Raw genomic sequence first — 13,274 nt, 5'->3', positions numbered from 1 at the left:
AGATCTATCAAGATTGATGTCTGTTTTCTGAGGCCAAATAGATGATTAATATCAGAAGAACTAATAATGACAAAATCCTTGAGTCTTAAAAGACTTATAAATTCTACCTCCCTTTATTGCTTAAATCCCTATCAAGTGGTTGACCAGCATTTTCTTGAATGCTTCTTGTGATGGGCAACTCACTACTGCTGAGACAGCTCATTCCATCTTTGGAAAGTTTTGTTTTGTTAAATTTCTTACTTGTACTTAGGTGAAGTCTGAATCCTTGAAGAGCCTATCATTGGAACAGCTCTTATCCTTGTGGCCACAAGAATCTAATTCCTCTTATCTATGAAAGCTCTTCCACTATTTGAAGACAACTATGTTGGTGACTCAAGCCTTCTCTTCTACAGGCCAAAGTGCTTCTAGCTATTCTCTCTCCTCCTGGTTATTTCCTTCCCATGAAGCTACAGTTTTTCTGTGACCTTCCTTAAGTGTAGGGACATTTGTCATCTTCATGGCTACCCATAATCTTTCTATGTTTGTAGAAATCCGAAGTATACGTCCTGTCTCTCTAAGGTAGAAGAACTAAAATTCTCAGCCTCCCCTGCAGCTAAGATGTGGTCATGTGACTTAGGTTCTGCCAATTGGATACACCCAACTGAGCTTCAATTCTGAACCAGCCACTTAAGGACATGGGAGCTTCCATTTTGCTACTGCAAGTGGAGGCAGAGGCATAGAGCTTTTCCGGGTAGGCTGAGTTCCTGATGCAGAAATAACACTGGTGGTTGTGGCTGTAGCAGTCAGTGAAGTCAAGTTCATGGTAACAATACCCATTGCTGTCAAGTCAATTCTGACTCATAGCGACCCTGTAGGACAGACTAGAACTGCTCCATAGGGTTTCCAAGGCTGCAGTCTTTACGAAAGCAGATTGCCACATCTTTCTCCCGAGGAATGACTGGTGGGTTTGAATTATCAACCTTTCAGTTAGCAGCCAAGCTCTTAATCACTGGGCCACCAGAGCTCCTTCCTCGTAACAAGAGAACTGCCATTATTAATTTCTGCCTCCATGGTGTTTGGTGGCAGCAATGACCCCATCAGGTCAGCTCTGTGTCATGGCTTGTGAGTTATTCCTAAAAGCTCTGCCCTGTCAACAGTTGTATGAATCCCCTAATATCGCTGAATAAATTGTTCCTCTTAAATTAGCCAGGGATGCTTGCTGCTAAGAACCCTGACTCATATAGGCCCTGAACTGAATGCAGAACTCTAGTTGAGATCTCTCTAGTGGAGAAATGTAGGGATATATGCCATTTAAACATCGCTGCAGTATTGACAACTGCAGCCCCCACAGGCCTCTATGCTGCACAGCATGTTGAGACTTGTCCCCAACATGTTGAGACTTGTCACAACTTGTTTTCCCAAACATATTGTCCCTTTACTGATTGGCTTGTTTACCTGAATTCCTTCTCCCTTGCCCACACTACTTCTAATTTTTTTTTAAAATCATACTTTAGATGAAAGTTTACAGAGCAAACAAGTTTCTCATTAAACAATTAGGACACATATTGTTTTGTGACATTGGTTGCCAACCCCACGACATGTCAACACTCTCCTCTTCTCGACCTTGGGTTCCCCATTACCAGCTTTCTTGTCCCCTCCTGCCTTCTTGTCCTTGCCCCTTGGCTGGGGTGCCCATTTACTCTCATTTTGTTTTATGGGCCTGTCTAATCTTTGGCTGAAGGGTGAACCTCAGGAGTGACTATATTACTGAGCTATAAGGGTGTCCAGGAGCCATACTCTTGGGGTTTCTCTAGTCTCTGTCAGACCAGTAAGTCTGATTTTTTTTCTGTGTGTGTGTGTGTGTTAGAATTTTGTTCTACACTTTTCTCCAGCTCTGTCCAGGACCCTTTATTGTGATCCCTGTCAGGGCAGTTGGTGGTGGTAACCAGACACCATCTAGTTGTAGCAGACTCAGTCTGGTGGAGGCTGGTAGTTGTGCTCCATTAGTCCTTTGGACTAATCTTTCCCTTGTGTCTTTGGTTTTCTTCATTCTCCCTTGCTCCAGACGGGGTGAGACCAGTGGACTATCTTAGATGGCCATTCACAAGCTTTTAAGACCCCAGATGCTACTCACCAAAGTAGAATGTAGAACATTTTCTTTATAAACTATGTTCTGCCAATTGAGCTAGATGTTCCCTGAGACCATGGTCCCCAGAGGCCTCAGCCCAGTAATTCAGTCCCTCAGGGAGTTTGGATGTGTCTATGGAGCTTCCATGACCTTGCCTTGGACAAGTTGTACTGGCTTCCCCAGCATTGTGTACTGTCTCACCCTTCACCAAAGTTACCACTTATCTATTGTCTATTTAGTATTTTTCCATTCTCACCCTCCTCATAACCATCCCTCCCCCGTAACCATCAAAGATTGTTTCTTTTTATGTGTATACCTTTTCAAGAGTTTTTATAGTAATGGTCTCATACAATTTTTGAAGGACCTTCATTTTAGAGATGAGGAAACAGGTCCAGAATGGAGAAGAGACTTGGCCAAGGGCACCGAGTAGCAGGTGGCAGAAACAGGACCAGAGGTGAGATCTTTTTCCCAGGCCAGAGCCCCATCTATTATATCACCCCGCCTCCTCTCTTTGCAGTTCTTCGTCCCAGAGGTTTGAAATGGCGTTAAAATTCAGAACCCACCTGAAGGTTAACTCTGAAAAGCAACATCCAGAGAACGTATCAACGACATCAGGGCATCTCTTTTAATTGCCTATTCACACAGACAGATTGTCTTTTCATATTTAGAGCTAAACTTGGAGATGTGTCCTTCTGTGGGGCACTCGTTATCTGACTGCCTCATCAGTAACGGGAAATAAAGTGCAATATGATTGCTCAGTAGGAGTTCTATTTTTTTTTTTTTCCTACCACGCAGGAAGTTTAAAAGCTGCTGGGTTATTTTTAAAGAGGGTGAAAAAATAGACATCACGCCAGCTTCTGCAGTGGCCCTGTCCGAAGGCACGGGCAGCTTTGCTCGAGGCACTGGCCAGGCTGAGAAGAAAGGAGTGGAGTTTCACCAGAGAGATTTCTGGTGGAGGGATGGTGGTGAGTGTCCATACCCTGAAGTGGCAACAAAGGCAGGATGGATGTAGCCACTGACTTGAGGGTAGCAATCCCAGAATTTTTGAGAGTTGACATTAAGCAGTTCGTTTCACTCGGGTTTATGACTATCCTCCCCTTCTCCAAAGAGCCATGGTGCCTGGTGGGAGGAGCAGGGGGCTGACAGTTGGCTCCCGAGGGTCTGGACCAGTTACGTGCTCTCGAGCAGGTCACATCACTACTCTGAGTCTCACATTCCTAAGTAAACAAGGAGTTTGGAAGAGCTAATCTCCAGAACTTTAATACTTAGAAATAAACTCTACTGACATGAAGGAAATCCAGTTGAACTTGGCTTCCATTTACTTAACAGACATTTCTTGATCACTAATTTTGTGCAAGACACTGTACTAGGATCTTCCAGTTACCAACAGTTACCATTGAATTGATTCTGACTCGTGTGACCCCATGTGTGTCAGATTAGAACTGTACTCCAGAGGGTTTTCAGTGGCTGATTTTTTGGAAGTAGATCACCAAGCCTTTCTTCACAGGTGCCTCTGGGTGGACTGGAACCTCCAACCTTTTGGTTAGCAGTACAGTGTGTTAACTGTTTACACCACCCAGGGACTGTGCCAGGAACTAGGCTTGCAAAAGAGCTCAGATTTTGGAGAATTTCTTCATGTCTCCTAGAATAAGTAGAAAAACCTTACAGAATCACAAACGACCTTGGGAACTCGCTGTAGTAGAAAGTTCTAGGGAAGGGGGGAAGGGGGACAAAATGATTAACCTTCCTTTCCTTGTGTGAGTTGTCACTTTCTCCTCTCTGCAACTTTTTAGAAGTTTGGAAATGTCTTTGCTACTGACATTGTGGGACTCGCACATCATATCTCCTGTAATCCTCCTAACAGCCCTATTAACTAGTTATATTTAAACCCAATTTTTCGAAAGAGGAATAGGAAAACTAGATAGAGTAAGTACCTTGTCCAGGGTCTACAAACTGGTCAAGGGTTGAATCAGAACCAGACCGCAAAGGTTTTTAGCATTGATTGGTGTCTGCAGCACAGAAGGTTCCCAGGAAATGTCTCACTGAATCTCAAGCAGAGAAAGCCAGGTTTCTGGAGGAGGGCTGTGGAGGGGCCGGTCAGGAAGGGAGTTAGCAGTGATAGGACCTGAATACATCTGCGACCACCCATCTGTGACAGGATATCAAATGCGAGGCGAGAGGTGAAGGGTGACAAACACTGGCTGAACTTTGAAGAAGGCAGGGAACCCAGGACTGGAAAAACCGATTTTCTCAAAGAATTGTCTTGGACCCTTACCCTTTTACCCACACTGTCCGAGCACACAGCCTGAGGTTTTAAAAGGCTATGTGATTATCTCAGGGCAATAGTTTAAGAAGTTCATCCAGCCTCAATGGCTCCAGAAATTCTATTCCATATCCCACCCCCTCCTTTTGATCACGATTCTTCCATAGAATCTTTGATCAAAACATTCAGTACTGGTAGCTGGGCACCATCCAGTTCTTCTGGTCTCATGGCAAAGGAGGTAGCTGTTCATGGAGGCAGTTAGTCACACATTCCATTTCCTCCTCCTATTCCTGACTCTCCTTCTTCCTCTGTTGCTGCAGGAGAATAGAGACTAATGGTTGTACCTTGGATGGCCACTTGCTAGCTTTTGAGACCCCAGTCACTATACAACAAACTAGGATGTAGAAAAGAAGCCCCTTGAAACCATGACCATAAGCCTACAAACCAAGAAAACAAATCCCGTGGGGTGTTTGGTTGTACATAAGTAGGCTCAACAGCAGCTTTTTTTTTTTTTTTGGTAAAAATATATATAACACAACGTTTGCCAATTCAACATTTTTCAGCTGCACAGCTTAGTGATATCAATTACATTAACCAGCTGTGTAACCATTACTCTTAATTGCTGTCAAATTTCCCATCACCATAAATGGAAACTCACCCTGAAGTCTTCTTTGAACCAAAAAATAGCTTATCTTAATCAGTAAAGTACATCCACTTTGAGCACTGTGACCTTTGTAAAGAATTACCTATGAGAGATCAAATTGACAATGGTTGTATAGGAAGCCTATGGGGCAGTGAGTTTAAGATAATAGTGGAATAATTTGGAAAAGGATAGTGCGAATGGTTGCACAACTTGAAGAATGTAATTAATGTCGCTGAACTGTACATGTAGAAACTGTTGAAATGCTGTATCTTTGGCTGTGTATACTTTCAAAAATATAAAACATTTTTTTAAAAAAGGGCTATGTGATAGAAGCATCTTGATAAGACAACACTGGATAAAATAACACCCAGTTGGAGCAATGCTTTTTGCCTGGGGCTTCACCGGAAAAGACAAGGTGAGCTACGAAAACAGGATCACAGAATTAGAGACTCTCAGGGTGAAGAGGACCAAAGGCCCTCCATCCAACCCCGCCCTTACGCAGGATTGCACTGCTTCCAGTTTCTGCCCGGGCCCCACCCATGATGGCCACCCACACCCTTGATCTCCATTTTGGGTAGAAGATTCTCATTCTTTTGAGAGCAGAAGACATTCAGGTGTAATATATATGACTGCATTGGTGGTTCAGTGGTAGAATTCTTGCTTTCCATGCAGGAGACCTGTGTTTGATTCCCAGCCAATGCATCTCATGAGCAGCTACCACCTGTCTGTCAGTGGAAGCTTGCGTGTTGCTATGATGCTGAACAGGTTTCAGTGGAGCTTCCTGACTAAGAGGGACCGGGAAGAACGGCCTGGCAATCTTCTCCCAAAAATCAGCCAATAAAAACTCTATGGATCACAACAGTCCGATCTGCACCCAATTATGGGAATGGTGCAGGATCAGGCAGCTTTTCGTTCTGTTGTGCATGGGGTTGCCGTGAGTTGGGTGCTGATTCAACAGCAGCTAACAACATACCAGTAGCAGTAGCCATTGACTCCATATTGGCTCATGGTGACTCCATGCGTTTCAGAGTAGAACTGTGCTCCGTAGGGTTTTCAATGGTGTGATCTTTTGGAAGTAGATCACCAGGCCTTTCTTCCAAGGTGCCTCTGGGTGGACTCAAACTGCCAGTCGTTTGGTTAGTCAAGTGCTTAACCATTTACACCACCCAGGGACTCCTTAACAACAACATATATAAGACCAATTATATGGGCGGGGGGCTGGGAGACCACATAAGCCAAGTTGGGCCTTTATGTTTATTTGGTGGCTTCTCAAACACACGCCTCCCTGTTTTCCATTCCAATTGGAAGGAGTGGAGGGGAAGTTTTATGGCAGGCAGGCAGGCAGGCAGACTTCCCTCCACACTAAGGGGCCCTTGTACCAGCTTTGCTAAGGCCCACATGACAAAGCCAACTGTCAGACAGGATAAAGGCAAACACGTAGCAAACACTTTATCTTTCCAAAAGGAAAGATATCTTTCCAAATGGCTTACTCACCCTGAGGCTACACAGAGGGTGATGCACAGTCAAAAATAAATCAACCTCCTGTTCTCCTGACCTGACTCAGAGTTCTGGCACTTGGCTGCATTGGTTGCTTCTTAAAGAAAAAAACCGACCCCAATTGTTAAGCAGGGGTGAACAGTCAGTCTCAGGAGACTATTGGGATGTTAGCTGTGTCCTGGGTCCCACTGGCTCAGGACTTGTGGGCTGCCTGGGCCTCTCCCCCAGCTTCCTGTGGGCCGTTGTGGATGAGTCAAGAGGATTACTCTCCACAAAGGCCCCAGTTCAGCCCAGGCTGGGTCAGGAGCTAGAGGGGACCAGCTGGGGACTTGGTTTGACCTCAGTGATGGTGACACCAGAGAGGAGAGCTCCTGTGCCTCCTTGACCCCCCAGCCCTCAACTCAGAATGCTGTAACCATCCCAGCACCAACTCATGCTGCCTCTTGGTGGGGTGGCACACCATGTTGAGAGAGCTTGTCCTTCTCCATTCCTCCACCCCAACAAGCTCATCAAGACCCATGAGTGACAGCCAGGACTACACCCTCTACAGGTGAGTTACCTGCAGTAGGCAACACCTACTAAGACAGTGGCCCAGGTGGTGACACCTGGAATTCCTTTGGCTGATGGGAAGGAAACCCTAGGGCACCCCCCAGAAGTGTATACAGACCTGGGAAACTAGAGCTTAGCTCATCGCCCAACACCAATTAAGACAAAAAAACCCAGTTTCCATTGAGTCGATTTTGACTCATAGTGACCTCATGTGTGTCAGAGGAGAACAGCACTTCATAGAGTTTTCAATGGCTGATCTTTTGGAACTAGATTGCCAGGCCTATCTTCTGAGGTGCCTCTGAGTGGGCTCAAACCTCCAACCCTTCGGTTAGCAAGTGAGCGTGTTAACCGTTTGCACCACTCCAGGACTCCGCCAACAAGACAAGCACCTGTCTTTTATCGAGTGCCTTCATTTCCCCCGGCTTTTTCCACAGGGCTACATTTTCCAGTCTCTTAACTGATTCAAGTTCTCGGGCCAGAACTGTTGGGTAAAAATCTCACTCGTACTAGACAAACGATGCATGGCTTGGGAAAATCATTTCTTTTAATGACAGAGAAAGCACACCAAACTATAACAGAAGCCCCGGTGGGAGTTGCCACTGTACAGATCAATGCCTGGAGGCCCTGAACTAGCAGTTGACATTCACAGGAAGGAAGTCTCGGTTAAGGAAACCTTCACGTGGCATCTCTGAGGACACAGAGAAGGCAGGGGACGGCGGCAACAACGTGCTGTGTAGCTGTCACTTGAATGGACTCCTCCGCAGGCAGTTTTTTTTCTCTTCCTCATTTGATTGTAGGGTCTGGGGTGGTTTGCAAATGACCAAGTGGAAGAGAGGCCTTGTGAGTCAGCATCGTGAAGACCAATACTGTAGACAGGCATGGCCCGGGTATTCCATGAGGCAAACACATGAAACAGGACTCGATATCGGTTCTCTGGGAGCTGGTAGGACAGATGACCTGCACCTCTTCTAGAATCTAGGATCTGGGTACAACTTCCCAAAGGCATGCTAGGAAATAGGTTTATCAGTGAAACTTGGCCATCCCAAAGGGTAAAAGTCATTCTCCTAGTTTTTACTGCATGTATCTAGGTTCCAAATTAAAGGACAAGAAAAAAGGCAGCAACTCAAAAGTTATTTTGAATATTGTGGCACTACGCCAACCTCTTTTGCTTATAATATATGGCAGAGCAAACGAAACCCTGTCGATATAAACTTTCATTATAGATAACCCTTTACTGTACACTGTCAGAATACAGAAAGAATCCATCTTATCATACATGTTTCATCTTTAAAAATAATCTAACATAGTCACCCTCTCTGGCTAATAAACTATTAACATCTTCCGAGAATACAGAAAAAGAACTCTGGGATTAATAGCAAATTCTCTGACATGCTGCCCCCACTCCCCCTCCCCATTCAGCATCATCTATGAACACATTTCTGCAAAAGCATCCCAGAATCATTCTTAATTAGGAAAAGAAGTGGATATGTCCGTTTCACCAAATGGACTTTCAGCAAGAAGTGATGGAATATTTTTACCTTGGCAAAAATGAAGCACAAACATAACATTTCACAGGTTTGGGCCCATGCAGATGCATGTTTTGTTATGTGGGGGTATCTTATTCTAACCTCAAAACCACAATTAGCATGCAGGTTGTTTTCAACTATTGAATTAAGAGATAATTATTGGCAGTGCACCTCTTTTATGTAACCATGATCACTAAGGCAAGGTTATTCCACCTTGTATCTTCTCAGATGCATGTTTACACAGTGTGGACCTGCAACTTAGTATTTTTTTTTTTGTTTAAAAAAAGAATAACAACCTCAAAACACAGATCCCTAAACACAATTCAGTTTAAAATGAACCGTTAAGCTTTTAGAAATATATTTTAAACTACAAGGCTGCCCTGTTATTATTTTTTTATGAACATTTTAAAAAGTTCCCACCCCTAAAAATTTGCCACATTATTTCCTTATTATTGGTTAACAGTCTCACCAATTTGCTAACATGGTTGCCTCTTGTTGAACTGCAGGTACCAAGTTCCTGGATGAGTACTACAACGCTCTTCAGGGTAGGTACAGTTAAGTTCTCCAACTGACAACCTGGAACCCAAACAACCTTTAGTTCTCAATCCATCCATCCAACAGTAGTCTCTGGCAATAAGTGTTCAATGGCCCCAGAAAGTGGTTTGGTTGCCACATGTTCACCCTCAAGCTCTGGGCCCAGCTTTGACCCTCAGATCGGTGAAATGTCCTTGGTTTTTCAACAGGAATGCATGAGGGCTGAATTTGCTTATTCAAGAGACACTGAGGCAGTAGAGGCAGCTCCTTGGCCCAGCCCAAACCAGACGCCAGGTGGGATTTGCATTTGTGGGAAGTCAATGCAACAGGAGAACTGGAAAGTCCCCGTGGAACGTTCCCTGCTCTGGACTTTCATACAACTGAACCTTTGGATGAGGACAAGTGGATGGACTGAATCCTGATGGCCAACGTCCTCTGTAAGTCCTGGAGCACATCCTGGCCCGTCCCTTCACCATTTTTGTCATACAGGAGCTGCTTGAATGCTTCATTTTCGATGAGGACCATCATGTTTTTGAGAAAGTAGCCTTCACAGTATGCTGAGAGCTCTATGACTCCAAGAAACTATGGAAAGTGGGGAGGAAGCGGGAGACGGTTACATTTTGGACATGCACCTCGCTGCCCCGAGCTCTCATAATGGCTGCAAAGTTGGCTCTTGTTCTTTGCCCCTCGCTGTATCTACCCTCTTAGCAATGTGACTTTACAATTCTTCCCATCAAGGCTGAAGTCCATTCTCCACTCCTTGGATCTGGGCTGGTCTTGTGACTTACATCGGCCAATAGAACATGCCTAGGGGTGCTAGTTCTGAGCTAGCCTCAAGAGGCACCTTGCGAGCTCCCACTGTCACCCTTGGAATGCTGCCTCTGCCATTAAAACATGCTTGGACTAGTCTGCTTGGAGGATGAGGGACCACGCTAACTGAGCTGAGTCAGGCCAGTTGTTCCAGCTGAAGTCTCAAAAGACCACAGCCACAGAGCCCAGCCAGGATCAGCAAAGCCCACCCACAGCTGGCCGGCCAGCTCACCTTTGAAGCAAGCCCAGCTGAGAGCAGAAGAATGCATATGCTAAATTAGTGTCCATTGTTTTAAGCCACTGGGTTTCATGGTTCTTTGTGACACTGCATTATTGTGGTAACAGACAACTGGTACACTAGTGGAGTGCTTAGTGGGTGGAAGATGTAGTTCAAACTCGTTACAGGTATTAACTCATTTAATTCCCACAACAACCCTGTGGGTGGACACTGCCTACCTAGAGGACTGGCTCTCAATCAGGCAATTTTGCCTTCCAGGGTGGTATCTAGCAATGTCTGGTGACATTTTTGGTTGTCACAACTGGAGGGGGGGCTGGTGTATGCTACTGGCCATCTAGTGGTTAGAGGCCAGGGATGCTGCTAAACACCCTGAAATGCACAGGACAATGCCCACAACAAATAATTATCCAGCCCAAACTGTCAATAGTGGCGAGGTGAGAAATCCTGACTTAGAGACATAGTCCCTGCTAGACTAGACCCAGAGGGGAAGGGGCTGCATCTACCTCTCTCACCATTACATCTCAGAGGTCTAGCTTGGCAAGTAATAGTAGACACTTAGTATTTGTTGAATGTATGAATGAACGATTAGCTCTCAGAGTAATAACACTAACAGCTAACATTTATGACAGCTATATCTACAGAACCTAGCTCAGCTAATCGGCCCACAGAAAGACCTAGGTTGTAACGCTGAACTCATTGACAGCATGTACTAATTCACTGAGCCAACAAGCCAACCATATGCATCAGCAGCCATCTGTAACTTTGCACAAGTCAAATCACTTCTCTGGGCTTCAGTTTCCCTGTCTGCAAAATGATGGGGGTGGATTAAGAGGCACCGTCCTCCGCAGTGCCATTTAGGACACGGACACCCACTGTGACTCTGTGATCTCTGAGAAGCTTATTAGAAGGCTTGATGAGGTTTATCAAGTGAGAAGGTTTGTTATTAACTAGTGGTTTATGTTCACACAAACGCAGGATCCTGGAGCTGGGAGAGACCCCAGGAATGCTTTCATTCTTTCAACACACTACTCTGAGCCATGCCGCGAGAGCACTGCAGCGAGGAAGAAGGACATGACGCTGCTCTTAGAGTCACAGAGTACAGGCCTCATTGTACAGGTGGGGAAACTGAGGCTCAAAGTGGCCTCTCATTCTGTGAACACAAAGAGCCCCCTTCATCCTACTTTGTAGGTGAGCACCACTCATTACAAGTTAGTGCAGGTGGAGAATAATGACCACAGTAAGAATAACTCTGATGTTGTTGATCCCGACTCATGGCGACATGTGTTACAGAGTAGAACTGCTCCATAGCGTTTTCTTGGCTGTAATCTTTATGGAAGCAGATCGCCAGGCCTTTCTTCCATGGTGCCACTGGGTAGGTTTGAACCACCAACCTTCAGTTACTAGATAAGTGCAAACCATGTGCACCACCCAGGGACCTTTAGTAAGCACAACAGATACTTTATAATATTTGATAATATTTATTGAACGCTGATTATACACCAGCCACTTGCCTATCTCCACACAGCTAATTACTGACAGAATGGGGGCCAAAACCCGCCTCTCCTAGACCAGAAGCAAACTACTGCCTACATCGGTTTTTGTAAATAAAGTTTTACTGAAACACAGCTACACTCATTGGTTTACGAATTGTCTATAGCTGCTTTCCAAGTACAATGGCAAAGTTGAGTAGGAGCGACAGGGTCTGTATGGCCTGCAAAGCTGCAAACATTTATCTGGCCCTCAAGAGAAGGTTGCTGATATCTGTGCTAGAGTACAATTTTTTAATGGGCAGAAACTATGTCTTACTACTTTCTTACTGTACAGTAAGGACCTGGTACATTGTAGGGGCTCAACAAACATGAAGGAATGACCACACTGGTTTCCAAATGTGTGTTCTTCCCGTCACGCTGCACTGGTGGTGAGCTGCCTGCATTAGCTTAGGTTCAGTTTGAGAGACACCGTGAAAGTGCCATCAGCGCTCCAGGGCCTCTTTTTCACTACTGAATAGCTGGGGGCAGCTCTGTTAGGGGAAAAAGATGGCTCAGTTGTACATCGCTTAAATGGGACTCTCGTCTGTGGAACAATCCCCAGCTAGCTCCAACCGTTAGATGCAGTACAGGTGATGGTGACAAGGTCTTTGTTGACATTCGGAACATGGCCGTCAGCATCTACTGCCTGCACTTCGTGGGGTTCCAAGCCAAGGGCTGATTTCTTTCTTTTCTGCCTCTTTTACTAAACTAGCTTCAATTTCCAGCACAATCTGCCAGTAATAGAATCCACATGGCGTGGATCATTAGCGGGACTGCAGGATTCTAGGGGAAGCAGCACCTAGAAAGGGCAGGGTGTGGCCGGCAGTGGCCTGCCCTCCATGCAAATATCACGAAGGGCAGACATTTGCTTTGGAAAAACTCCAGGATGTGGCTGGGAAGGAGGCGGCAGAGGCTGGTGTCTGTAAAAGTCAAAGCCCTAGCTGCAAAAGTACACAAATGAAAGAGATTGTATCTCTGCCACAGGCATTCTAAGCCTGTAGCACCAACGGATTCCCAGCCTGGGCTCACGCTGCATGGGGCTGCATTATTAAGTAATGAGATGAGCTACTGAAACTGTCAAGGACCCTAAAGTGATTAAAATGGGATTGTGGAATGCAGGCCTCGATGCCAAGGTGATAGGCTGTGCGAAGTCACTGGTGGAGGGGGGATCATGGGCAATTTCAGTGAAGACAGCCAGGGGAGGGGGTAAAGGACCACAGGGCTACTCAGGCTCTGTCCCTGGTGGAGAGAGGGTCTCTCTGGAAGCTATTCTGCAGTCATCACTTTAAGATTTAAAAAAAAAGAAAGAAAAAGGCTTGTGTCCTAAGAAACCAGAGTATCATTTTACCAGAACTCTCTGTGTTTGTGTGAGTGTGTGTGTGAGTGTGTGTGTGTGTGAGTGTGTGTGAGTGTGTGTGTGTGTGTGTGTGTGTGTGTGGTGGGCAGTGGGTAGGGGTAAAAAGAAATTCTGAAGAGATGGGAGAAAAGAATCGTCTGGAAGAAAGTGGCCTCGGCTGTGTGGTTGATCCAGTGACCAAAAAGGCCTTTAGATAAGTTTGGCAAATGTGAGATTTAGCT

At 45.4% G+C, this 13,274-nt stretch overlaps 1 protein-coding gene and 1 non-coding gene across 2 annotated transcripts in view; one reads left to right on the top strand and one right to left on the bottom strand.

Annotated features, from left to right (window-relative positions):
- The first annotated feature begins 5,644 nt into the window (after window positions 1–5,644).
- TRNAG-UCC (transfer RNA glycine (anticodon UCC)) lies at window positions 5,645–5,715 on the top strand. The gene has a single exon. It is a non-coding gene; the product is annotated as a tRNA-Gly (tRNA).
- Window positions 5,716–8,849: 3,134 nt separating this feature from the next.
- The window catches only part of ABTB3 (ankyrin repeat and BTB domain containing 3), a 397,711-nt gene continuing 393,286 nt past the window's right edge, over window positions 8,850–13,274 (bottom strand). The window contains exon 17 of the mRNA XM_004373795.3: window positions 8,850–9,701. Coding sequence (XP_004373852.1) covers window positions 9,492–9,701 — 210 coding nt within the window. The 3' untranslated portion in view covers window positions 8,850–9,491. The remainder of the gene's footprint in view (window positions 9,702–13,274) is intronic.

The sequence above is a fragment of the Trichechus manatus genome, unplaced genomic scaffold, assembly GCF_000243295.1.
Source record: "Trichechus manatus latirostris isolate Lorelei unplaced genomic scaffold, TriManLat1.0 scaffold00027, whole genome shotgun sequence".
Taxonomy (NCBI): Eukaryota; Metazoa; Chordata; class Mammalia; order Sirenia; family Trichechidae; genus Trichechus; species Trichechus manatus.
This window is presented reverse-complemented; position numbering and strand designations above follow the sequence as displayed.